The 27,705-nt window shown below is 36.7% G+C and overlaps 3 protein-coding genes across 3 annotated transcripts; 1 reads left to right on the top strand and 2 right to left on the bottom strand.

Moving 5' to 3' along the window:
* The first annotated feature begins 512 nt into the window (after positions 1-512).
* On the top strand, positions 513-7,733 carry LOC120632606 (WD repeat-containing protein 61-like). Its single transcript, XM_039902536.1, has 7 exons — positions 513-669; positions 738-826; positions 941-1,086; positions 2,854-3,089; positions 3,587-3,774; positions 5,733-5,901; positions 7,608-7,733. The coding sequence occupies exons 1-7, from the start codon at positions 652-654 to the stop codon at positions 7,719-7,721; spliced, it is 960 nt and encodes a 319-aa protein (XP_039758470.1). The 5' UTR covers positions 513-651; the 3' UTR covers positions 7,722-7,733.
* A 3,700-nt stretch (positions 7,734-11,433) lies between these two features.
* LOC120632577 (cuticle protein 18.6-like) lies at positions 11,434-18,479 on the bottom strand. Its single transcript, XM_039902475.1, has 5 exons — positions 18,468-18,479; positions 17,934-18,377; positions 14,940-15,383; position 12,713; positions 11,434-11,543 (listed from the first exon to the last, which is right to left on the bottom strand). The coding sequence occupies exons 1-5, from the start codon at positions 18,477-18,479 to the stop codon at positions 11,434-11,436; spliced, it is 1,011 nt and encodes a 336-aa protein (XP_039758409.1).
* A 3,615-nt stretch (positions 18,480-22,094) lies between these two features.
* Positions 22,095-26,706, bottom strand: LOC120632578 (cuticle protein 18.6-like). The gene is made up of 3 exons (XM_039902476.1): positions 26,695-26,706; positions 26,163-26,606; positions 22,095-22,646 (listed from the first exon to the last, which is right to left on the bottom strand). The coding sequence occupies exons 1-3, from the start codon at positions 26,704-26,706 to the stop codon at positions 22,182-22,184; spliced, it is 921 nt and encodes a 306-aa protein (XP_039758410.1). The 3' UTR covers positions 22,095-22,181.
* Positions 26,707-27,705: the final 999 nt, after the last annotated feature.

The following is a 27,705-nucleotide window of genomic DNA, read 5'->3' as shown; positions in this document are numbered from 1 at the left end:
CTTTTAAATAAGTAGTGCAATACAAACCAATTGAGGTACTTAGTTACGTGAAGAATATGTTTTAACGAGTGTTAAGATACAATAAAACGATAAAGAAGTACGAACGCCGGCCTCACAGAGCGTTCTGCGCGTAGCATACTTTTTTGGAATAGCGTTTAATAAGTTTTTTAATAGCAAATTATGCAAAATACTTTACTACTACTAACTTTTTTATGTTTGTAGACGAGCGCTTGACTGCAATCACACCCGATGGTTACCATAATATGGCTATAATATATATATATATATATATTTAGGCGTGATGAAAATATTAAATAAATTCTATAAAATTTTTATAAACTATCCGTACAAAGAGCAACCCAACAAAAAGAATATAAACAATAAGCGTTGCGTAAACCACTTAGTTCATATCCTCAATACACGAACCTCCATCTAAGTCTTATTTTTTTAATATTCTGTGCTTAATGACATATCTCCGTCTCTACAGGTTGTAATCTGTGTTGCATGTCAATGTCATCTAGAGAACAACAACAGTTCAAAATAGAAAAGCGAGTGTTTTCTAATTTATTTTAAACTTATTAATTTTGTTTTTTAAACAAAATTGATAAATTTTGTAGTGCACACACATATATTGTTTGCAGCGGCTTTGAAATGGCAGCTAGCGCTGTCGTAAGTATTGAACTAAAACTTATTTTGTAACTTTTTGAATCGAATGCCCAAAATGTAAATTTTTCCAGTACTCATTGATAAGTAAGAAAGAAAATGCACACGAAGAACCGATTTACTGTTGTGTATGGACAACAATAGTAAATGAACAGAATTCAAAGTAAGTTTAACCCAAATTTTCATACTTATTTATTCCAAAACATTACTCAACCTAACTTTATTTATTAAATTTTTATGAGAACATTTTGTTAAGCATCAATCAATTTGATTGTAGGAATAGTCAAGACTTCTTAGTAACAGGAGGACTCGACAATCTAGTCAAAGTATGGTGCTTACAAAATAATAGGTTAGAGCTTCTTCACACACTGGACAGCCACTGTATGGCAGTTGTGTCTGTCGCCGTTAGCCCAGACGGACATAGTAAGTGATGTTATCTAAGTAATAGTAAGTACATAGTATTATTTTCCTAACCTTACAAGTAAGCAACTTGTAGGAAGTGTTTTTTTAATTATTTCTTAGTAATAATATATTCCACCAATCCACTCTGGACCAGCATGTTGAACTTCGGTCTTAACCCCTTCTCAAAACCTGTGCCCTGCAGTGAGTAATGGCTTTATATGATGATGAATAATATATGTTTATCCTCATCATCATTATTGCTACTATAATTGGGTAATGGCTGTAGTTTACTCGTATGGATTGGTAGATTAAACATGCGTTTTAAAAGATTTTGGTTAACTTTTGGGCCCACATGTTACCTCTTGGTGTTTTCCTTCACTCTCAAATGGTGTGGCTAGCCCATTGCAATTTAAGTTGATTAGCTTACGTAGCAATTTTACCTTACTTTTCTTAAAAAGTAATTTACTTAAAGTAATTGACTTAACAATGCAGTAAGTTATTATTCCGTTACTTTATATTGTGTGTTTTTATCTTACTACATATGTTTCACACAGAGCATTTGTAACAGCTTACCTGTGTACTTACATGACCTGCAATTTTGGTGAAAGTTATTTTACTTGATAGAGATAATATTTTTTCAAAGTATTGAAGTTTGATTGTCATCTATTTATCATCAACATGGTCAGCATTCCTGGTGAAGATAATAAAAGGTGATGCACCAATTCACTGGATTTATATTTATTTTGCATGTAAGCTACTTTATGTCCCCTGCTCCATGTACCTTTCTAAAACAATGTTTTCATTTGTAGTACGGAGAACAATGCTTATTTAGTCGATAATTTTGAATAGGAATACCTATTAGTATAAAACCCATGAGAGAAATGGTGAACTTGTTTGATTTTTATCCTCTGTTATTGAGTGAGCATCCTCTGAAATCTGCCGCCCTTAGGATGCTGTTGCCGCTAGGCTATGGCCTATACTGCCTATTGTCATATCCACAGCTGCCTTGATTCTGTTAGCTGTTTGTGAGTGTGAAAATAGCTTGGACATAAAAATCCTATGTTATCAGACTGGGCTGGGCTGGGTTTACAACCTGCTACTAGTTACTACAGACTGCTTAATTTGGGACCTTTTTTATCACGTAAAAATTGAATAGAAGCAGGCATTACTTTGCGGAAATCCATAATATATTATGAAAATTAAGCTTAATTTGCTACACGCCGGGAACAGCAGGAGAATCTGTATGGTGTAATTTAGAAGATAGAAGATGTTGACTTTACAATAATTGTAAATGTATGGGGTATCAAAGCTAAAGTGGAAATGCGGGCACAAAGCTTGGACAAACGATGGACGTTGGTGTCCCAAGGTGTTGGAATGGCGAGCCCGCACCGGTAAACGGAGCGTTTGCTGACCCCGAACGAGGTGGACAGATAACATTAAACGAGTAGCTGGGAGGATTGTGGATTTTGGAACGCACGGCCCTACAAAAGACCTATGTTCAGCAGTGGACGTCAGTCGGTTGAAGTGAAGATGATGATCACTAGGGTATTGTCACTAGATGGCGCTCTTTTGGACTCCATGTGATCGTAACATGGACCGGTACCGCCACCGATTCAGTATTGGAACAAGAGTGGTTTATGACAACATTGTCGTTTGGTATATTTTCAATAGATGGCGCTGTCATTTAGATGTCTGACAAAAGTGTCTGCCAACTTGCCGAGTATTCCGAGCGCCGTATTATGTAGCTTCTATCATTGGGTTATTATTCTCTGTTTTTTTATATTTTAGTAATTGCCTCATCATCTTTAGACACCACCCTAATGATTTGGGAACTAACAACTGGCATCAAAGTGCACGAAATAGAAATGGGTGGCACAGATATATGGAAAGTGGCGTTCTCACCGACTGGCACTCAAGTTGTGTCCGGCAGCCACACTGGCAAACTCAGTTTGTATGGGATAGTGACAAATACTGTAGACAGAGTTTTGGATACTCGGGGAAAGTTTGCATTGTGTGTTGCTTGGGTGAGTATGGTTTTTTTCACTACTAGTGCGCCATTGATCGTAATTTCACCTGATGGTAAATTTCATCATTAATTAATCAGTGTATTCTAAGATGTTAGGGGTATTGCAGTGATATTAAACCCATACCTATCCATATTTTTTTTTAATAAATAACAATTTAGATTTCTACGCGACATAGTTTTGGAACGGTAAATCACGGTATACAACGGTACATAAACGGTACGTTTTTATCGGTAGTGCGAGAACTAGCCACGGCCAAAATCAGCCATAAAGCCAGATCAGACCAAAGAAATAACAAATTCCAAAATGGCCGCGCGGTGGTGTGACCCCAGTACCCACCTACGAACCACCAATCTGAGTTTTGGATTATTTATTATATACATATCCCACTGCTGATATACCCGCTTAGGATAGAGGAATCTAGAGCAAAGCATTATTTTACCATGCTGCTTTAACGTGGGTTGGCGGGTTGGCTAACTAAATAAAAAATATTTTAGAGTCCAAATGGAAAATACATTGCGAGCGGTGCTGTGGACGGTGCGGTTCACGTGTTCAACGTAGCTCAGGGCATGCTTGTTCACACAATACATGCTCACAAACAGCTCGTGAGAAGCGTCAACTTTTCACCCAACTCTCTTCTGCTTCTCACCGCTTCTAACGATGGATTTGTTAAGATATTTGATGTGTAAGTAGTAAAGTTTGTATTTTTCTGTTCAATAATATTTGGTTCGTATTTACGCATTTATAAGACGGGGGTAAAGGTAAACTTGAGATTAGCAGAGACCCACACACACACACTCACTCACTCTGCTTTTGAGAAGCGTTTAATTTTCAAACAACTCTGCACTGCTTCTCACCGCTTCTAATGACGAATTTGTTAATATATTTGATTTATAAGTAGGGTAGCTACTCGTAGGTACAGTTTGTATTTTTTCTGCTCAATATTCGTATTTAATCAGTTATTTGACGTGGATAAAGGCAAACTTAAGGTAGGTAGGTACACACAAACTACTCTACTTCGGAGAAGCGTTAACTTTTCACATAACCCTCCACTGCTTCTCACCGCTTCTGATGACAAATGCTTTAAAATGTGTGACGTGTAAGCAGCACCGTTTGTTTGTATCTCTTCTTAATATGTATATAAGTGTTTTTTTTACTATTATTTCGAAAGTCGAATTATTTTAATTCGCCTGGGGCCTTGTAAAAAATCGAAACAATTTCTTATTCAAAATATAAATGAAAGGAAGGTTTATTGAAACGAAATACAAAGGGCGTTCTCAGAATCAAATACCTTTTCATATTCAGACTGGACTTAGTCTATTACGGTATTTTTACAAAACCCAAAAGTATGTTACTATGTATCTTTTCAACTAACTCTATGCCAAAAATCAAAAAAGTTTATTGGTTGCTTAGTTAGAACGTGAAGTAAGGATAAACCAACTCACTTTTGTACTATAGAGGTTATAATATGTGTTTAATTTTGCCAAAACTATGTGTAGATCTGATGAATATGGTTGGAGATAGAGGACAGAACTCCTCAGCGGACAGCAGCAAACCCCTCATTTAAGGCTTAGCTATACTGAATACTTAAATTTTTTTTTAGAACTAAAACCAAATTGAATGCCACATAAAAAAAACTAAATCAAACGCAGACGAAGTCGCGGGCAACAGCTAGTATAACAATAAATAAATCGAGAAATAATATATAAATAATTAAATAATTAGATATAACAGCACCGTGACCGTTTGACCACAAGGATGCAACGTACATTTTAATTGTTTATGTCTTCTTTTTATAACTGTTTGTATGTTGCGGCAATACTTTTTCAAGAACCACTTGGACTACTTGGCCTTCTGTTTATGACCCCTGATCCAATAACCAAGCGAAAAAAGTTTAAAAAAGCTTAAAAAAAAAGCTTTTTAAAATGTTGGTCGAAACTTTTCGCAAGAAGACCATTGACTGAAACAACTATCGAAGCAATAACGGTTGGCTCATCACTCCACATGGCGGTAATCACGTTAGCAGTATTTTGATACTTTTTCCTTTCAAGTTTTCACCAGATTATCGTCATGTGGCCGATTGGCGCAGTGGACAGCCTCCCTGCTTTCTGAGCTAAGGCTATGGGTACGATTCCGACAACTGGGAGATGTTTGTGTGATGAACATGATTGTTTTTCAGTCTCTGGGTGTTTATTTGTATATTATAAATATTTATGTGTACTATTCATAAAATTATTCATCAGTCATCTTAGTACCAATAACATAAGCTCATTACTTTGGGGCTAAATGGCGATGTGTGTATGTCGTAGTATATTTATATTTATTTATTTATTTATATTTAGTAATGTTAACAATCCGCACTGGGCCAGCGTGGTGGACTACGGCTTTAACACTTCTCACTGTGGTAGGAGACCCGTCTGTAGTCGGCCGGCAATAGGAGGTGATTAATGTCAACAATTATAGCACTGCGCACTGATCGATCGACTAGCAGTATATCAGGTCTAACAGCTATAATATACCTGTCAGTAACAATCGTTCGATACCATCAGAGCAATGCACTGCTATTTTCAACAAGTGCTTTTCTTATTATTATAATTATAATTCTATGGTTTGTCAAATTTCACACGTTTGCTTTTCTAACAGAGCCAGTGGTAGCGAGAAAAGGAACATCTCGTTCAAGTCGTGGGCATTGAGCGCGCGTTTCTCTCCCGACGGCACACGTATCGGAGTGGCGGCCGCCGACGGCTCGGTCTCTGTGTTGAGCGCCTTCGAACTCAAACTGCTGAAGACTTTCCAAGAACACTCTGATACGGTAAGATTCTACTTATGTTTTTATCTATACCTAAATAAAGTAAACGTCAAACGTTGACATCTTCATTCTGTCTGAAGTATGGAGGGTAGAGGTAAGGAGAGTCATCTTATATGGGAGAAAAGTTGAAAAAGTGTCCAGTTGTTGCGCTAAATAACAGTTCAAAAATCCTCCACAATGGCGCTGGTAGATGCACAGGGTATGGTATGAATGTAGCAATCGTAGATGAATTGAAGTATGCCGAGTTAAAAAAATTAATGTCATTATCGACTAAAGTAGTTAATTATTGAGAATTTCAACAACTTACGTTGTACAAAATATTGTGGTAAATATAACCTTACAGATTTATTATAACCAAACGTGCGTTTAGAGTGATTTTATTTCGTAAACAGTAAATAGTACGGTATTTATATTTGGCGCTTCTTTTAAGAGTTACCCTGATGCAAATGTGGCGCCATCCTAATTTAATACATTTTGACGACACTTTTTCATATACACAGATGACTCTCCTTACCTCTACCCTCCATAGTCTGAAGGTAGATACAAAAAAAACTATTAACAAAGCTCTTCAAGCTAATCGAAATATTCGTATTGTTATAATATATGAAGTTAGTTGTTTTCTGTGACAAATAAATAAAATAATATAAAAATAATCAATTACCGTTTTAATTGCGTGTTTCGAAAATGGCTCTAGAAAGTTGGATGTTTTTAGGTTGTTGCTTGCCTAAGTACCGAGCTTTTGTACACTCTAAAAAAAAATTGGTTATTCCTAACAAGATAGTGATTGTTGTGATCAAGCATCTTGATTCCATACGAGCCTAACAAGAACATAGATACATCAAATAAGATGATAATGATTGTTTATCGTAATTCAATGGACTGGGCAACTGTATTGCTCCTATTATTGTTACTTAACTAAGGCATATTCTTAACTGATTCAATTTACGTACTTGTTTAAGCTAAATAATTAAAAATGATCTAATCATACAAAGAAGTAAATAATAATAGAAACAACGTATTTATTTGTTAGAATCAATGAACATACCTACATTGTTAGCTCAATCTATAATGAACTTGCTGCTATAACTAATCAGCTTTTGTTGTTATGTTTATTATCATAATTGTTATAATTTATTTAACGTCTTCGTTAACGTCAACGTTTCTTTTTTTAGAGTGTAGGAAAAAGAAACGAAGTTTTCCGGGTCATTTAGTTTGCAAATAATTTATTATTAACTAGCAAAGCTTTTTCTCGCGAATCCATCCAAGTTAGTTTTCTTTAATTCCGCGGTGACCTAGACCAAAGATTTTATTATTATATTTATTCACTTTATTGCACGACAAAAAAAACGGTTTACAAAAGTTGGGCAATATTGAAATTACCCAAATATTTCATAATTGCTTCTATTAAGTCCAAAATAGTTTATAACTTATCAAGAAAGGTAACTGTCAAAAATTTTGTTATTTCATCCGGTCTGTCTAAATTATTATCTACCAGTTATCGTCTTGCTACAAGGCACGGGTGTCCTTTTAGAATGAGAAGAGATTAGGCCGTAAGCTTTCCAGAATATTATGGAGAAATATCATGCATGCAGGTTTTCTTATGATGATTCCCTTCACCTTTATAAACGGTCTGTCTACGTTATCGCGAAATTTGTTATTTAGCTCGTCCATTATTGTGATTTTCTACCAATTCAATTTGTTTGTTTTAGGTATGGGATCTTCAATTCAACGTTGAAAGTAATAAACTGTTGTCCGCGGGAAAAGATAAAACGTTAAATATTTACGAATGTCCAGTTCCTAAAAAGACTGAAAATAAAAAATAAGTAATTTCTTTTAATTTTTTTTTTTAGTTACTACGAATATTTCAAATATAAGAACTTCCTTGCATACCCATTTTGGATGGTTTCATTGTGTGTGCATCAACGAAGTTTTTTGGCTTGAGCATTTTTTGAGATAGACCTATTAAAAAATTATCAATATTATTTTCTTCTGCTTAGAAAAAGTAGAATATAACAGAGTTGCATAAGTGTAATATGTTCTCTTTATTCACAATCACATACACTTCAATTTTATTTAGTTGTAAAAATTCTACGAATACAGTTGACTTGTTGACTGGTTGTCACGGTGGATTTTTTATATACCCCATGAAAAGGTTGTGAAACAAAAGTTTTCAGCATTATCTACCCTTTAGCGGTCACTATCGACATGGGTCTCCTATCAAAATGAAAAGGGCTTAGAATTTAGATCAGTCCACCACGTTCGCCTATTGCGGTTTGGTGGACTTCACACACATTAAGAACATTATGGAGAAGGTCAGACATGCGGGTTTCCTTACGATGTTTTGGCAAACGTTAAAGCAATTGAAATTTTGTTGTTTAAAACGCACATAACTCGGAAAATTTAGAGGTGCGAGCCGGGGTCGAAATAAAATTAAACAACAAAAAGTCCACACCTCCTGAGGATACACCGGTGTCGGAGCGAAACGTCCGTACTCTTGCGGGAGATCTGTCTGGTGAAGAGAATAATTATTGAAGTAATTATTAATTACACCGAATTAGACTAAATGCTAACTGTAGGATTTAAAGCAGTGCGGGCAATGGCGTGCATAGAGAGTATGCACAGGGTATGCAGATGATATAAAATGAAGAAAATCTCCAGTACGAGTTATAAAAAACTTAAGGATAGGCGTTGTAAGAGTTATAAGCCTACCTTCAAGTATTTATTACTCATCAGAGTTTCTTCATTTTATATCATCTGCATACCCTGTGCATACCCTCTATGCACGCCACTGCTTATAGGGGACAGGGAATGTTGTGAAAAGGAAAGCAATATTTTTCGTCCTGTCAACTTAGTATTTTACAGATTATTTACCGAATACAGATATACCTATGTAAAACAGAATTGCCACAAATAACATAAATAAGACGATGATATAAAAACTCCAGAGATAAAAGTCCTACAAAGTAAAGGTTGCAGATTAAGTACCCAGCTACGGGTAGCAACAAGTATTGATTCGCTGTGTACAAAGCGAGTCCGCCCTCGTAAAGCCGTAGGGTTTCTTGATTAATTTTTAGCGGTAAGAGGATTCTGTCTATTATAGACGTTGCACGAGCATAATCCGCTGGTAGTGTGGGATTATATTGGTATGTTATTATATTAGTTTAGCGTATTGACATTATATTTAAATATAACGTGCATTGGCGTACCAAGCTATTGGTCTAGGAAAGGGCAAGTGTTTTTTTTTAGGTCAAATCGTCCGCAGCTGTTGTAAGGGCCCTCTATAATCTATACTGAAACCAAAACTGTAATTTATTGAATTCTTTCTGTGTCTGTCTATATCATGGTATACATTTTTGGAATATTTTAATTTTTATCTTTTTACTGTATAGGTGTTGCGAAAAGTAACCTTGTAATCCTTGGTTGTCAAAAATCTCATCCTTACTATTATTATAAAAGCGAAAGAGTGTCTGTAGCGAAAAAAATGTTTGTTCCTTTACCAATTAACTCGATTTTTGGCATCGTTATTTGAAAGTTCGGAGAGTAACGAAGCCTACTTTTTATCCCGAAAAAACGAACGTTTCGCACGAGATTTCAAAGAAACTGTTATAAACGGGGACGAAGAACGCCGGTAACAGCTACTAGGTAATACCCTTACAATTTTTTGACCCGGGAATCGAACCCATGATGTAGTAGTCAAGCTAATCACTAACTAGCAATACTGTATTATTATTTATTTCATGAACACAGCAGGTACCTATTTTGTTTGATTCGAATTATTAATATACAACAGAATACATAGAATTGCGTGTAGGTAATTCAGTAATTCAATAATTTAAACGAATTGCACGAAAATACGCTGTACACACCTATACACAGGTTAATATCGCACACCTATCGTGTTATCGAATAGAATGTGTAAATATAATGGAGGCATTTATCGAAAATATTTACATTGGTAGCGAAGTGAATCGGTATCAGCTTAATTTGTGGGGAATTATGCGGCGGGGCCCGCCGGGAAATCAACTTTACATTCAATTTACTCGCGCCGCGGATAAAAACCAATCTCTTCATTTTTACCTGCCATTGGTGAGGTACACGTTAAAGGCAGGGGCATTGGTTTCGATTTGCTAATTGTGTTCTTCTTAAAAGACTCATAACTCGGTTTGTAAAGTATGGGAGTTCGTTTTAGAATAGAATAGAATATCTTTGCAAAATACACGTTTTAAAGCTTGTTATATATTTAAAAAGGTTTTATTTAAGCATCATGCAAATAATGCAACAAATGTCTTTTTGTTGTAAAAAACCATTGACAGTATAAAGTTCTTATTTTAACCATTTTTTGAGTTAGTTTTTTAATAAAAGCCCGAAAGAATGATTTTGTCTATAGTTTTAGGTGTTAGGCTATTTTTTCTCTGTAAGAGCTTGAGATGTCCAGTTACAGTGAATGCCAAAGTCAATGGTCTTTGGTTACAGTAAAAAAAAAAATAATAATAAAAAGAATTAGTACCTATTTTAAAGCGTGTTTTCATACCAAGAGACACACACATCAATATTACCTACCCTTGAGCTTATTTCTTTGTAATCTGCAACTTTTTAGTTCGGCAACTTTCAAGGTTACTATGTGCTTTAACAAAAGTGAGGGGAAAAATTCTTAATTCCTCCCGTTTTTAATAACTATTACCAGTAATGGAGGGTCGATATTTTAAAGTATGTAAGGTAAAATAATTTATAGTATTTAATAAAAACATTTTAAGAGCCGGTCTTTGGAGATTCTTAGGTAGGTACTCGTGTATATTGGTCACCAAATATTTTACGCAATTAAAGAATAACCAAATTTCCCTGGCTTAAATTTTTCGCCTCGATTTTATTAACTGTGCAGAAACATCTGTTTCTAACCTGGTAGTATTTGAACCCTTGGCTCTGCACAATAAAATGCAAGACATAATCACTACTATTGGAAACAACATTTGCTCCATGCCACTTCAGTATCATAATAGCTAGGTTGAATACCTATAACTTAGCTCGAAATCGCCATAGCTATAAAATGGGGTAGGTATGACCACTCGGCTCTTAACTGCGCCTATTGGTAACTTTGCCGTTTACGCGGTGATGCTTATCAGTTATCAATGTTAGTTGACAAGCCGTATTGTCCAGGAGCCGGGCGGAGGTATCGTTGTCGTAATCACGGCCGCCGGCAGCTCGATTCAATGAGATGAAATCACTATGTGGCTCTATGAATAATTCAGGTGCGGTCCACCCCACCCCCACCCCTCTGTCCCAGCCTCCATATGCCTCCACGGTTAACCGCTGCTCGCTAATAAAGTTGACAGCATATTGTGAATGTGTATGGGTACAAGTACCGCGTTCCTGCTTATGTAAATAAATTTCCGTGAAGCCTCACTTGAGAGTCTGACGACGGCATCAGTAAATGCATAAAAACAAGCAGATAAAACATAAACAAATACTTTATTTCTATCTATTTATATCACATCAATAAATTAGTTATCTACAAGTTAACAGTCCAAGTGTCATAGTTTAGTGGTGGTAGGAGACAGCGGGAGAAGAGTATGAGACCTGGGCGAGGGGATCGGCGTACGCAACTCTGGCTGCGGGTGCGGCATAGGAGATTGGAGCGGAGTACGCTACTCTAGCGGGAGCGGCGTAGGACACGGGAGCGGCGTAGGCGGCCCTGGCTACGGGAGCGGCGTAGGCTACTCTAGCGGGAGCGGGGGCTGCGACGGGGTGTCCCTCGTACCGCACGTTTGCGTTGAATCCGTGCACCGCGTCGGCGGTGTAGTCTACAATTCGCTGCACGCCATCAGGCTGCACCAGAGAGTACGAGCCGTGGACGGCGTCTCCGGCGCGGGACTCCTGCTGCTGCTTCACGTCTCCGGAGTGTCCGTCCTGCACTGAGTACTGGAACTCGTAGTGCGCGGGAGCTTCGGGCTCAGCGTATGCTACTTGCCCGATGGGGATGCCGGCGGAGGCGACCGCGGCCAAGGCGAGGACGATGACGAACTGTAAAGGAACAAGTATTAGCACGTTTTGAAAATAATTCATTAATAACTGGTGTAACTTATTATTTTCTAATAGGTACCTTAGCTGCCATTGTTGCTGTTGTGATAGTCGATGTTCAACTGTGACTTTCTGTGGTGCACGTATGAATTTATACTATTAATGTGACATGTTACTTGCCTCGGGCTATAGAGCATGCACCGTTAAAAAGTCACAATTGACGCGGTGAAGGTCACCGATTTACTCCGAATATATCTGTATTTAGTTCAGTGCGATTTGTATTATGCCTTTACATAATTGCACGAATAACTTTGCCCGTTATCAACTTGTATGAGACTTAATTTTTTTTTTTTTTCGCAAATTGCTCTTTTAGTCTGTAGGTATGCGATTTTATTGACCGTTTACATTGCTAATACTCGAATTAACTATTGTGTAATTTGTTGCAAACGTTCGCACTATACAGTATAGGTAAATGTTGTTTGAATAGGTAAAAATGCCCTGAACTGTGGAACAATGTAAACAGAATCAAAACGTAGATATATTTTAGAGTCTCGCTTTACTACGATACGATATTCCTACTTTTATTTAGGGTCCAGTAATAATAAATTCTGATGATAGAATCAAAGTATAGATCTGATGTTATTTCGGTCGACAATGCATAGATAGATAGATAGATAGATAAATTCTTTATTGCACACAATTACGGGATAAAGATAACATATATTGAAAACATAAATACTAGAAATATAAAAATTCGCAAAGGCGGTCTTATCGCTTTAAGCGATCTCCTCCAGACAACCCTTAATGAAAGAAGAAAATGATTATGGAAACGGGATAGTGCAATTTTAATGCATCTCAGGTACCCAGATTTAAAATCTTCACAGACACAGTGGTCCCCAATTTCGGACGTCATCGGGACGTGGGTAGTGTACAAACCACTATCCTATCCACGGTCACTAGTCCAACAAACCCAACTGTTCAAACGTCACAGCAAGTGAAAGTCCGTGACTTCAAGGACACGGACTTCGGGTTGATGTCTTCCCATTCTCTCCCCTTGTCGTTGAGCCCTGCATCTCAACTTCTTGCTGTATTTCTATAGTACTTATTTTTACTGATCATCAAAAACTTTACTAAAAACAGTAATATTGATGGTTGGATACTTGTTGCGCTTAGGTAACATACAATAACTTTGAGTTAACTATTATTATCAGGTGCTAGTAATAACATCTGTGGCCGCAATTTTAGCGAAAGATAAATACGAAATTGCAACCTCTAAAGTACTGAAAGTTACTGACTTGGTTTAGGTATCCCGGCATACCCGTGGTCCAGCCACCAGGCGACTGGTTGGAACACCGGGTTTTAGTCAGTACGAGTACGACATAACCACCGTGCCTCCCCGTGGTATCCATGAGGAAAAAAAAAAGGTTTCATTCCTTTACCGGCACGATCTATTGATAAGCGTTGTTACTCCACCTCCTTCTATTACACTAATACATGCATTATATAAGTTTCAAGTCCAATGGTCAAACAGTATTCAAAATATTCAATTGAATCCTACCAGTAGTAGTGTGTAGTGGCAGTTATTTAGCGGAACACGTTTTATCGATCGTGTCATTACGCCTCGGGATTAATAGAGTAACATTTTACACATAAGTGAACATTATGTTAATATACGTATTGTACATCATACTCGTACCTATATACCAGTTATACCCCACTTACAATAAAAGATCCTGGGTAGGAACCTCAGGTTCAGGCTGGAACTGTTTGTTTTTGGTTTATATCTGCTATAACTGAGATTTTTAGGGAGATCCCGGAAGATTTTGAAAGTTGGCGAAATTCATTTCGTTGCCTTAAAGAGTATGAGAAACCAGATATTTCTAACATTTTTTTTCAGTTACAATTACTATAGTAAGATAATTTACCAACATTCCGTCACACTGTAGAACAGTTTGTTGACGGGACCGGCTCTCTTATAATATAACGTAGAAATATGTTTAGATGCTAAAACTATTTCGATTAATAAATACGATTATAATATATATATAAATAACAATATAGTAGGTCAGTAGTGTAGTGTATAAAAACAAGTGATGTTTTCATGATTGAGCTGCAAATGGTTACTTTAATAGCATTTACAAGTCCCTCACAAAAACATCTCCAGTGGCGTGCACAGGGTTTTTGACCGGGATGTGCATAGGCAGTGCTTTTGTGCGTGTATAAAGTGCACGCCACTGAACATCTCTAAACCTATTTTAAAGACACAAATGCAATGTAATAATTATTTATCGTTTAAACTCGCCAACCCCCACAGTGGAGTCGCGTTGAGTGTCGAAGTTTTATTTTTCTCCCATGATAGAGGACGCCCATGTAGCCGTTTAAAAGCTGATGACAACGATCGTATCGACAAATTTAAAAATGTAACAAAATACATCCTTATAACCTTCCAAAATAAACGGGTTGTCAATCGAAAACAAATGTTTTTATCAGGTTGAAATAAGACTAAACTCTTCAGCTTTATTATAGGTAGTAGGTTTGCATAAAACATTGTTACAGCATTAAAATTACAAGTATCGTGATTTCAATTTTGACAACATTTGTACTGCACAAAAATATGCATGCATTTTGTAACATAAATTGTTATATCTCTTGATCCTCTACCTGGCAAATTTTACGTCTTAAATTGTGGATAATTGTGTGTTACACTTACTATAGAGAAAGGGGGTATTATTATCCGTATAAATTCGTATCATAGTATACTTATGCTACGGGATCCTTTTATAAATAAGATTTATTGACCTTCGTAAAAACACAATCTAACATCATGGGGCTTGGGCAGTAATAACAAATTTGCAAATTACGATTAAGCCCAGTATTGTAGAAAAAGAAAACAATAGCATTAAACATAAACAAATATTTTATTTTTATCTATTTATATCACATCAATAAATTAGTTATTTACAATTTAACAGTTCAAGTGACATAGTTTAGTGGTGGTAGGAGACGGCGGGAGAAGAGTAGGAGACTTGAGCGAGGGGAGCGGCGTACGCAACTCTGGCTGCAGGAGCGGGGTAGGAGACGGGAGCGGCGTAAGCTACTCTAGCGACCGGAGCGGCGTAGGACACGGGAGCGGCATAGGCTACTCTAGCGGGAGCGGCGTAGGCCACTCTAGCGGGAGCGGGGGCAGCGACGGGGTGTCCTTCATAGCGTACATTGGCGTTGAATCCGTGCACCGCGTCAGCGGTGTAGTCCACAATGCGCTGCACACCGTCAGGCTGCACCAGAGAGTACGAGCCGTGGACAGCGTCTCCGGCGCGAGACTCCTGCTGCTGCTTCACGTCTCCGGAGTGGCCGTCCTGCACTGAGTACTGGAACTCGTAGTGCGCGGGAGCTTCGGGCTGCGCGTACGCTACTTGTGCGACGGGGATGCCGGCGGAGGCGACCGCGGCCAAGGCGAGGACGATGACGAACTGCAAATAAATGAGAATATAATAAGCTGTTATTTTAAATTTCTTTTGTATTAAACACTCAGTAAAGTATTGAAATTAATATTACCTTAGCTACCATTGTTGCTGTTGTGAATGTCGAAGTTTGACTATGATATTATATGTAATGCCTCAGTTTTTATACGTAAATTATTGCAAATAATTTGTGCACTGTGGCATATTCTTGGCCGCGAGCTATAGAGCATTCATAAAATGCACTGGAGGTCAATCTGATACTAACATAAGGGAAGGTATTATATTATTTAAATAGTGTAATATCGAAATATATATTTTAATATGGATTTATATGTCAATAATTATGTTTACAAAATAATCGTAATAATAGATATGTATTAATTACTACCTTGGCCCGCTTGGTGGACTACAGCCTATATTCGTCTCATTCTGAAAGACCTGCTCTGTAGTTGGCTGGGTGACAATGAGGGTGATTGTGATGAAAAAGGAAAACCCTCGGCTACGTTTGTTGTGGGCTCTTTTAAGCGTGCGTTTGGAAAACGTCTCGCTTTAGTTTTAAGTCAACGAATGTACCGACACCGACACCTCACAATAATGATAACAGATATGTATGCACGCTTCATTAGTGCCTGTGACAGGTCTACATAAATAAAACATATTCGAATTTGAATTTATTGAGGATGATAATGTTGCCACTTATTCCGAATTCATGTTTCTCGACAAAAATAAAATATTGAACTGTCTGTCCTGCGTGTACATATGTTCTTACTTAAAAAGTAACTTTTACAGCATTTTTTTTTAATTTAATTTTATAATATTTTCAGGTTTGTTCAGTAAATTTTATTAATGTCCCAAGAAATTACGGTCATTTCTTTTTCATGCCAGCCAAAAAAATACTACACTAATGTTATAGATTTCAATTAAAAAAAGAGGATCTCCAAGGTTGAATAATATTGGGCAAATATCTAGTTTTAACCCTTTCTACATTCTTTCATAAGTAGAAAGATTGTTTCTTTATGTTGTTAAAAAAAAATCAAAATTCAGTTATTTCAAGTACCTATTCCTACTTTATAAGAGCTTTTGAAACGTCAAGTATGTATGTTTGTAGCGACTCTACCGGTTCAGAAAGCAGATTTTACCGAAAAGAGCCGGCAACAAACTCAGTAGTTGCCCTTTTCCATCATCTTTCGGGAGATGATGTTCTACTTAACATATTCTAACTACGGATCATACAGGCCCGTGATTGTTTTTTTTGTACTTTAATTGAAGGACCAAGCAGGTAGTCAATCTGATGGTAAGTGGAAAACCATCGCTTATAAACAGAGTATCACTTCGCAGTGCGTCCAAGGAACACGTCCTACAAAATACCGACCTGTGTCCATCACCCAGAGGTGTTAAACCTCATCAGCTTGTAATTATACCGGCACCATGCCCTTCAGACCTATATACAGCAGTGCTGCTTGGCGGCAGAAATAAACAGGGTGGTATCGCTTCGCTGAAAAAGCATCACTACTAATAAAAATGCCCGGAATTGTATTTCCGAGTTGGGTCAAAACTTGTTAAGTCTTTGCCTAAATTCGCCTGAGTAGGTGCCAGTCGGACTCTGCATATTAAGGCATCGGTTCTGGATATTATCACTAAAATCTTGACTATCAGCCTAGTAACGTCCCACTGCTGGTACGGGGGGGTGTGTACCTACTCAACAATTCTTCACGTGAACCGGAAATCGAGCCCTGGACTAAGTATTCGCTGTAGTTGAACATGCCAAAAACTAGACCCACGAGGCAGACACTAAAATCGCTAAGATATCCATACAAATCTGTCTCTGTTTGTTTATTTTATATCAACCACTGCATCGATCTCAATAAAATTTGGTACAGAGATAGCTGGTATCATAGGATTTAAACAAATAACATTTGTTTCCTATTCACAGTTTAACAACTTGAAACATCTAAACGAATTGAGATTCCATGCCATATATGGACATGACATAAGTACTATTTATCCTTTTAAACGATTCTCGCAGGATTTCTAACAAACAGAAACAATCGTGAAAAACTGCGGGCACTTCTAACAATTAATAATAATCGTTAAAGCCAACCATCCTGCGAAGGGCAAGCGTGTTGGGTCCAAGAAGTGCTTATTTTCTATGAGACTATGTTGCCTTGGTCAGAACAATGATGTAGATGTTAATATTCATTTTTTTAAATATGTATCTACGTAAAAGAAGTTTATTGACCACATTTGGCTCGATCCTATATTACACAACTAGTACTAGCCCGCAAGAGTTCGACGACTTCTCTGGCGCATTAGTTAGGGGCAATTGAGGCATTTATAATTTCTATCGAGTCGCCAAGCGTTTTAGCGTACCGGACGATGTTGCATAGAAACCAAATAGAAAAAGAAACAGAAATAAAAAAAAAAACAAGTAATTAAAACATAATCGTATATTTTATTGCTATCTATTTATATTGCATCAATAAATTATTTATCTTAAGTGTATAGGCCATTTGATATAGTCTAGTGGTGGTAGGAGACGGTGGGAGAAGAGTAGGATACTTGAGCGAGGGGAGCGGCGTACGCAACTCTGGCTGCGGGTGCGGCATAGGAGATCGGAGCTGAGTACGCTACTCTAGCGGGAGCGGCGTAGGACACGGGAGTGGCGTAGGCGGCCCTGGCTACGGGTGCGGCGTAGGCTACTCTAGCGGAAGCGGAAGTGGCGACAGGGTGACCCTCGTATCGCACGTTGGCGTTGAATCCGTGCACCGCGTCGGCAGTGTAGTCCACAATGCGCTGCACGCCATCAGGCTGCACCAGAGAGTACGAGCCATGAACGGCGTCTCCGGCGCGGGACTCCTGCTGCTGCTTCACGTCTCCGGAGTGTCCATCCTGCACTGAGTACTGGAACTCGTAGTGCGCGGGAGCTTCGGGCTGCGCGTACGCTACTTGGGCGACGGGGATGCCGGCGGAGGCCACTGCGGCCAGGGCGAGGACGATGACGTACTGCAAATAAATAATAATAGTTAAATTAGTTTGTTATATACTTTTTTGTATGAAATACTTTGAGTTAAGTTTTATTTCAATTAATGTTACCTTAGCTACCATTGTTGCGGTTTTGAATGTCAGTACTTGACTATAGTAACGTATGTCTTGCGTCTGTTTTTATACATAAATTATTGCAAATAATTTTTGCACTGTGACATATTCTTGCCCGCGAGCTATAAAGCATTCCAATGCAATGGATTGGAGGTCAATATTTGGCACATAATATTATATTTAAATTATAATAATACTTACACAATCAAATCAATAAACAAAGCAAAAAATGATTTAAAAGTTTATATACTTATTCATAGTTTACATAGCTAGTCTATATACTAGATATATGATGTATTACTATAAAAATTACTTATTCAACCATGAAAAACTTAGTTGTAATACTTATACAGTAATATTTTTAAGAGGAAAACTTTTATTGTAATTAGTGAATCTTGAATCGAAGGTTTTTCAGGTTTAATTTAATCAATCTTCGCACTGATTCTGTCATGGTATAAATCTGCATGTTATCAATATAATTGTTTTTAATTAAAACAATTATCTATATGTTAACGAATTGCTAAGGTTTCTTATTTGGATGGCTATGTATTCTGGGGTTTTGTTATCTAGTTTTCGTATGGCTTAGGTACTCTAAATTGTATTTGAGTACTCATAAGCTTATATAAAAACTACATTAAAAATGCCAGCTTATATCAGGAAGGCAGTATCACGGCTGGGAGTTGTAGCAGAATTGCTGAATTGGGTAATCAAAGATTTTTTTATTTTATTTATATACATACTGATGATCATACATATAATAAGTTTACATTAGTTTTAGGTGTCTGTGATTGTTACATTCGTTAACTTATAATTAAAGCTTGAAGGGTTCCAAACTTGCCCTATTCTAAGAAAAGGAAACCACTAGCCGTTTTTTTTTTATCACCATCCCACAGTCAATTATTAATTAGTTATGAAGTGAAAGAAACACCTAAACTTTTTATTTTATTATATGTTATATTACGGAGAGACATCTCAAGGATTTAATCTGGTAATTTCTTATAAAATGATATATTTACAATTACCCTCAAATGAATTATAAATTTTATGTAGCCTAGTAAACTGCACTATGAGTTTATTTTTTATTCTAATATTAATATTGTTACAAACCACTTTCTTTTTAAATTTTGTTACTTATTTATATTTTGTTATCACCATCCCACAGTCAATTGTCATTAATATAATAAAATCATTGTCAGTGATTTCATTTAACTTATTCGTAGAAATATTTCCGTTTACACCATATCCAGCTCCACATTATTATTTTTATTATTTACAAGCCTTTAATGATGAATTAAGTTTTGTAAATAAAAAATGTGGCGGTGATAGCCTAGAGGGTAAGGCTTCGGCTTTCCTTTCGTGGAGACCGAGTTCGAGCCCTGGCAGGCACAACTAACTTTTCGGAGTTATGTGCGTTTTAAATTAAGAAATTTAATTATCACTTGCTTTACACGGTGAAGGCAAACATCGTGAGGAAACTTGCATGCCCGATAGTTCTGCATAACGATATCAAGGTTGTGTGAAGTCTACTTGGCTAGCGTGGTAGACCTAAACCCTTTTTATTCTGAGAGGAGACCCGTGCCCTGCAGTGGGCCGGTAATGGGTTGTTGATGATGATCACGATGACAAAATAAAAAATGATGATGATGAAATGAAATAAATAAATTTTAATAAATATTAAAATTATTATTTAATTTTATATAAATTTTAAAATTTTATTTGTTTAACATTCGGTAACGTGGATTTTATGCACGGTTCTCGGTAAATATGCCTTTCTCGCTTTATCCTCTTTGCCTTGCACTCCTTGGGACGATTTCAGTCTTAGTGCCCAATATTTACATAGGAATGGCTGTTTTATTTTTTCGTATGAATAATTACCCTCGCTGAAATTCCAGCACGCCTGCGATACTGGCAGTGTTCCACGCGCATCTGTTTTGAATAAAGATTATATTTGATGTCAGTTATGAGAAGTGATATTGTAGCATTTTCAATAATTAATTGCCTGCCTACTTATGATTGTAAGAAATAAATAAATAAAAAAAGTTCCCATTAGCATCTTAACTTAGCAGTAACAAAAGAAAGATGTTCTTTTTTATAATCTAATAGGCTGTAAGTATCTGTAGCTAGATATTCTGGTGTAGGTACCTACTTCATACTACCTAAAAACGCCGTCCATTGAAAGCAATCCGACGTATATATTTTCGTAGAAAATATCAATTTTTGTCTAATTATTATTTGGGTTTTTCTTTACTTTTTTCTTACAAAGCCAAAAAAAATGTAAATATTCAGTTTCACGTGCACAGCAATCGATTTAAATATATATAGAGAAGATAGATAGGGTATCTTTATAAAAGTAAGTTAAAGGTATTTTTCATCCGTATGGTAAAATTGTGGAATGATCTTCAACGTGACATTCGTTACGCTTTATCACATAATATTTTTAAGAGTCGTTTAAATAATTATTATGTAACACTTTAAGTATGATAATTACAATCCACATATACGCTATCTACCGTTAATAAGATGAATAAGTTTATTGACACATACATAGTGAAATATGTTTAGGTTTATTTTAAATATGTACTGTTTTTGTAATTATTAATATACATTTATATGCACCACCTGTGCTTTACGCCCTCGGTTGCCTGGAAGAGATCGCTATGTAGCGATAAGGCCGCCTAATTGTGTAAACTAAGTAGTTATTTTATAATTTTTCCAGTATTTCTATATGGTGTACAATTAAAGTGTAATCATTCATTCATTTTAGAAGTTTTTATTAAGCCTAGGTGTAAATAAAAACCCATTCATTTTCGACTTGCCTCCTGGACTCCAAGTTTCAACTTTCTCCTTCTGGAAGTGGGTTAGGGTAGAACTCTCTAATTAACAATTTATTTATGGGAGTTATTAAGAAGTCCCTTTTAAATCTAAGTATGGCAAATCCAATGATATCTCACGTAATAATATCTAGCAATCCATCAATCAAAAAAATTTTTTTTTGCACACAAAAACAAAGCAGACTTAAATAAAGAGCACGCAAGTAACAAAGGCGGCCTTATAGCTTACAGTGATATCATTTAGGCATCTATTATGAGGAATCTTCTTGAAAATCAATCTTCTCTTGTTCATCATCTTTCGAAACAATAATGACAAAATCTATTTCACCAATACAACTTCCAATAATTGTTATACTGAACTGACTTAACAAACAGAAAGCGAGTAAGAAAAACATTTGAACATTTTAATACTAAGGAAATCAACAACATCGCATTATGCGTGACGTGATTTCGCCAACAAATTAATTGGGATAAAAATTAGTGCTATGTTCTGTAAATAACCCTAAAATGTTAAATTTGAAGACGAATATTTTAAACAAAACGAAAAATGAGAATAAGTCGAAGTTTAAGATTTCTTTTACACATATAGGCTTTGCTTTTGAAATCGATAGAGAATATTAAATCGCTACAATCGTAATAATTGCTTAGAAAGAAATTGTTCTTGAGGCTTATTGCAACAATTGTATGTATTAAAATTACTGTTTTAAAATTATACTGAAATATATTCTCTATATTACTTATGAATAAAAAGCAGCCTTAAAATGTCTACGTTTTCGAGAAGAAAAACTAATAGTTAAAACATAAACAAATATTTTATTTAAATCTATTTACATCACATCAATAAATTAGTTATCTACAGTAAAAGTCCAATTGGCGTAGTCTAGTGGTGGTAGGAGACGGCGGGAGAAGAGTAGGAGACTTGAGCGAGGGGAGCGGCGTACGCAACTCTGGCTGCGGGAGCGGCGTAAGCTACTCTAGCGGCAGGTGCGGCATAGGACACGGGAGCGGCGTAAGCTACTCTAGCGGGAGCGGCATAGGCCACTCTGGCGGGAGCGGGGGCTGCGACGGGGTGTCCCTCGTAACGCACGTTGGCGTTGAATCCGTGCACCGCGTCAGCGGTGTAGTCCACAATGCGCTGCACGCCATCAGGCTGCACCAGAGAGTACGAGCCGTGGACGGCGTCTCCGGCGCGGGACTCCTGCTGCTGCTTCACGTCTCCGGAGTGTCCGTCCTGCACTGAGTACTGGAACTCGTAGTGCGCGGGAGCTTCGGGCTCAGCATACGCTACTTGTGCGACGGGGATGCCAGCGGAGGCGACCGCGGCCAAGGCGAGGACGATGACGAACTGCAAATAAATTAGAATTTAATTAGCTGTTAGTTTAACTTTCTTTTTGTATTAAAGACTCAGTAAAGTATTGAAATTAATATTACCTTAGCTACCATTGTTGCTGTTGTGAATGTCGAAGTTTGACTATGATATTGTATGTCTTGCATCTGTTTTTATACGTAAATTATTGCATATAAATTCTGCGCCATGACATATTCTTTGAAGGTCAATATTAAGCACGTTCATACATTGTTGGAAATAAATGAAATACTTGATCAATTAGCATTAATAAATACTTATTTATTAAAAGAAAGATGGAAAGTAAATATTTTAGTTACTCTTGCTGTACGAAACTTAAATATTATTCGGGATGTATGTAATATGAAATGCTGAGTGTGTGTGTGTGTGTGTGAGGTAATGTATTAAAAATAATCCATTTACCTCAATCAGAACCATAAAATATTTTATCGATCCTCTCCTACATTTATGTAGTTACGTCGTAGGATGTCATAGATACTATTTGATAGGATAATTATATAAGAATACAAGTTGCCGACCACACATTCATCCGCGTTTTATTCCGACCATATTTACATTTTATCATCCGTCTTTAGGATGCCAGCTATATCTACGCCAAATTTAGTCATAATCGCTTCAGCTGCTAAGCGGTTAGGTAACAAAAACCCATGTATATTTTATAGCCCCCCAGGGAACACTGGAACACTGTTCCCTGTGTGTTCTGTTTATAAAATACAAACCTATGATAGCCGATATAAGTTTGTACCATCCTTGATCCATTTCCAAAATCCTAGCTATATACATATGTACCGATTGTAATAAAGATCGGTGTAGTGGTTAAGTCGAACATAGGTAAAAAACAATCAGACACACTTTTGCTTTTATTAGTATTAATATAGATTAAATTCAATTGCCTTCTAGCAAAAACATTTTCCATTGTGACATTGATGGTGCTTACACTAATGAATGCAAAAGTAACAGTAGGTAAATCTAAGCAAGATATTACTTTTACGTTCATTGCCTCGTGGATAGCACATTATACTCTTCGCTAATAAGGATTATTCGTTCTATTCTTTTCTGAATTTCCTTATAAAAAAACAGCTCAAGAACTAATTTTAATAAAACGTGCCGAGCTCAAAAACCCACCATGGCCCCTAGAACAACAAATCTTGGACAACTCAAAGCTGCTCATAAACTTCCGGCCATAATGGAGTATAACTCCAGATGACATTGCCATTACATTGCATAGTAATCTATAAATTAATATACAAGGCCATTATAAACTGTCCTACTGGGATAAAAATTGCTTCTTTAATAGTTTAGTTCTTTAAATGTCAATGTGAGATGGTGATAACAAAAAAAAAACAACCGGCTAAGTTTGTTGTGGGCTTCTTCTTAGACCAGGGCGCGTTTGGAACCCTTACATGTAATGTACGCATCAAAAGTGCATATGTGAATAAAGAAATATTTTACTTTGACTTGAAAAGTTATATTTTATATCAACTCTTCCAAAAATGTGTACATAGTAGTGAGTAGTGATAGCGATAACTATATTAGGAAACTTAAAACTAAAGCTACGAGAGTTCCAAACGCGTCCTGGTCTGAGAAGTAGCCCACAACAAACTTAGCCGGGTGTTCTTTTTGTTATCACCATCCCACATTGTCATTTGAAAATATTTAAGAAGCAACCTGGTTAGAGCAATAGTTCACCCCAAGCTTTCTTATCGTTTACGTAATCCTTTATACTACTATAGGACTTTTCTTTAAGCTTTCGCTTAATACAAACTTTGAACTTTTTTACTTTGAACTTACCACGGCATTATTAGAAAAAAATTGACTTCCCTTTTCAGTAGTTCAAACATGAGAATGACAGTAGAAAAATAAAATGGCGTATTTAGAAGTTTAAAAATACAATTATTTCCTTGAAATAAATACCTAGAAACAAATATTCAGGTAAATTATGAATTATTAAAAGAAATAAATAGGACGGTACAGGAATAACCGTTTGTAGGACTACAAACTCCAAACTGCTGCAGGCTCAATACGAACGGTAATCTTTTATTAAATAATCCTTAATACAATACCGAGGTTACTAATATTTTTCCAATACGCTTACAACATTTTGCATGCGGCCAACTGAATGGAAAAATCTACCGCCTTCCCGCATTTTTCCAGCCGTCGTACCACCCGTTTTTCGTTTAAACCCGCGCCGAGCGCGCCGCTAGTCCAATGCTGCCATCCACGTGGCCACAGATAACGCACAATATCCATGGACGACAACATCATTAATTTTTTTTATATTTTAGCTACAATATATTAATATTATTTTTAATATACGATTTTTTTCACGACCTCCCTGGTTCAACGGCGAGCGCTCTGAATTTAAGTCGGAGAACCCGGGTTGGATTCCCGGCAGGGGTGATTTGGGAATTAGTTTTATCTTGTCGGGTGGGGGTGGTGATAATGGGAGGCTTTGGGCGTACCGTAGTTACCAACCACCCTACCGACAAAGATGTGCCGCTAAGCGATCTAGTGTTCCGGTGAGATGTCGTATAGAAACTTATTAGGGAATATGACTACTGTACTCCCTAACAGGTTAGCCCGCTACCATTACTTACCAAGATTGCAGTCAAAGGCTAACCTCTAGTCCAACAAAAAAAGGAGAGTACTGGGTACGGTATCTTTAAAAAACTTTTTTATACCGTATATTATTTACCTACAGGCTACAGCGTGTATATTAAATCCTTTTAAATTATTTTCTTGGAGTTTTAAAAATGATTAGGATTTCTTAGTTAAGCACATTTAGAATAAGTCTCTCAAAAAAGATGCCTCTCTATCGCTTATGAGGAATTTAGTACAACTACTTTGTAAAGGGATATTATAAATCGAGCGAGTGAAGAATGATACGGCGATCGTTAATGAGATACTATGATATTGAACTAACCAGCACTAGATTAAGTTAATTTAAAAGGACGAAGAGAAATAGTGAGTAGGTGAATTTTATACCAATTGAGCGACTATAAAATAAGAAGCTATAACACAGATAGTCTCATTGTCCCCTATTATATTTACGTAGGGTTTTATTGGATAGCTAATTTAAAGTTTATTCAATAAATTCGCTCACTTAAAGTAAATTAGAAAACCATATTCAATCGTAATCATACCTTTAAAATATATTTATATTAGTTCATTTAAATACTACCTCTTTGTAAATAAAACTTCTTGAAATCTTTTGAAATCTAGAATCTAAATTATTCCCGTCGAAACACAAAATGGCATAAATTAAAATAATTTGCTCTAAAATATTGTTGCAATAAATTGCGTATTTTGCTTTTCCAAAAATAGTAGACGGGAAAACTTTATCAATCTAAACAGTGAAAAACAACTAGATAAAACATAAACAAATATTTTATTTTATCTATTTATATCACATCAATAAATTAGTTATCTACAAGTTCACAGTCCGATTGACATAGTCTAGTGGTGGTAGGCGACGGCGGGAGAAGAGTAGGATACTTGAGCGAGGGGAGCGGCGTACGCAACTCTGGCTGCGGGTGCGGCATAGGAGATCGGAGCTGAGTACGCTACTCTAGCGGGAGCGGCGTAGGAGACGGGAGTGGCGTAGGCGGCCCTGGCTACAGGTGCGGCGTAGGCTACTCTAGCGGGAGCAGGAGCGGCGACGGGGTGTCCCTCGTAGCGCACGTTGGCGTTGAATCCGTGCACGGCGTCGGCGGTGTAATCCACAATGCGTTGCACACCGTCTGGCTGTACCAGAGAGTACGAACCGTGGACGGTGTCTCCGGCGCGGGCCTCTTGCTGCTGCTTCACATCTCCGGAGTGTCCGTCCTGCACTGAGTATTGGAACTCGTAGTGCGCGGGAGCTTCGGGCTGCGCGTACGCTACTTGGGCGACGGGGATGCCGGCGGAGGCCACTGCGGCCAGGGCGAGGACGATGACGTACTGCAAATAAATAATAGTAGTTAAATTAGTTTCTTATATACTTTTTTGTATGAAATACTGAGTTAAGTTTTATTTCAATTAATGTTACCTTAGCTACCATTGTTGCGGTTTTGAATGTCGTTGTTTGACTATAATTACGTGTGTCCTGCGCCTGTTTTTATAGGTAAATTATTACAAATATTTTTGCACTGTGACATACTCTCGCCCGCGAGCTATAGAGCAGTCTCAGTGCATTGGAGGTCAATGTTTGGCTCCGATTATTTATTCGATATTAAAATATGAATAACATATCGATATCCATTTGAAAGTTAGACAAAATAATATTTAATCAATTAGCATATATTTAATCATAAAGCAATCAATCGTCTGAAGGCCCGTGATAGCTCACTATTTCCTACTTTCTTTTCATATTTTATTTTTAAGCAAATATCATGTTTTTTATTATATATTTATATTGGCCGTTACATATTTCTGTACTTGTATTTTTTTATCAATACTGTTGTATATATATTATATATATTTATATTTATTTAAGTTTAAAGAAATCAATATGTAGCTGTATGGCTGCAAATCGATGGCCCAAATTATAAAAGTTGCAAAAGTTGTTTTGTTTTTGATTTTCTGTTTTATGTACTTTTAGTGGTGTAAAATTATATTCATTCATCACATACGTCAGTGTCATTTATGCATTAATTCTAAAAATATATTTTAGATATTTATAATTTAATTTACGGAGACAGCATCAAAACTGGGATCCGAGGCTGACAACGGTAAGGTATGACTCTTATAGAGTTCCATTTCTTTTGCTAAATTTTAAATGCATTAAAAACTTACGGTCATTACTACGTGGTTGATTGCCTTATCTCGTGTCAGAAGGGCTGGCTCATTTTATAAGCTTTTTTTACAAAATATTACTATTATTTCTTAGAAATTATCCTTTAACTTACAATTAAGCGTTCAAAACGATTATAGAACACGTTTCGCATATTTAACGTATGGTTAGGTGTTTATTTTATTACCTTTGTTCGTAAATTTCAATAAACTCTCTTTACTAACATTCAAGTCTATACTTTTTCGAGTGCCAAATAATGACCTCTAC

Source organism: Pararge aegeria, chromosome 20 (assembly GCF_905163445.1).
Source record: "Pararge aegeria chromosome 20, ilParAegt1.1, whole genome shotgun sequence".
Lineage (NCBI taxonomy): Eukaryota > Metazoa > Arthropoda > Insecta > Lepidoptera > Nymphalidae > Pararge > Pararge aegeria.
This window is presented reverse-complemented; position numbering and strand designations above follow the sequence as displayed.

What these genes read in the sequence shown, in the direction of transcription:
- LOC120632577 (XM_039902475.1), bottom strand. An exon ending in ACGCCGCTCCCCTCGCTCAA is followed by an intron (nt 15,384 to 17,933) that starts GTATCCTACTCT and finishes ATTTATTTGCAG; the next exon opens with TTCGTCATCGTCCTCGCCTT.
- LOC120632606 (XM_039902536.1), top strand. An exon ending in CGTTAGCCCAGACGGACATA is followed by an intron (nt 1,087 to 2,853) that starts GTAAGTGATGTT and finishes TTTATATTTTAG; the next exon opens with TAATTGCCTCATCATCTTTA. An exon ending in TCCAAGAACACTCTGATACG is followed by an intron (nt 5,902 to 7,607) that starts GTAAGATTCTAC and finishes TGTTTGTTTTAG; the next exon opens with GTATGGGATCTTCAATTCAA.
- LOC120632578 (XM_039902476.1), bottom strand. An exon ending in ACGCCGCTCCCCTCGCTCAA is followed by an intron (nt 22,647 to 26,162) that starts GTATCCTACTCT and finishes ATTTATTTGCAG; the next exon opens with TTCGTCATCGTCCTCGCCTT.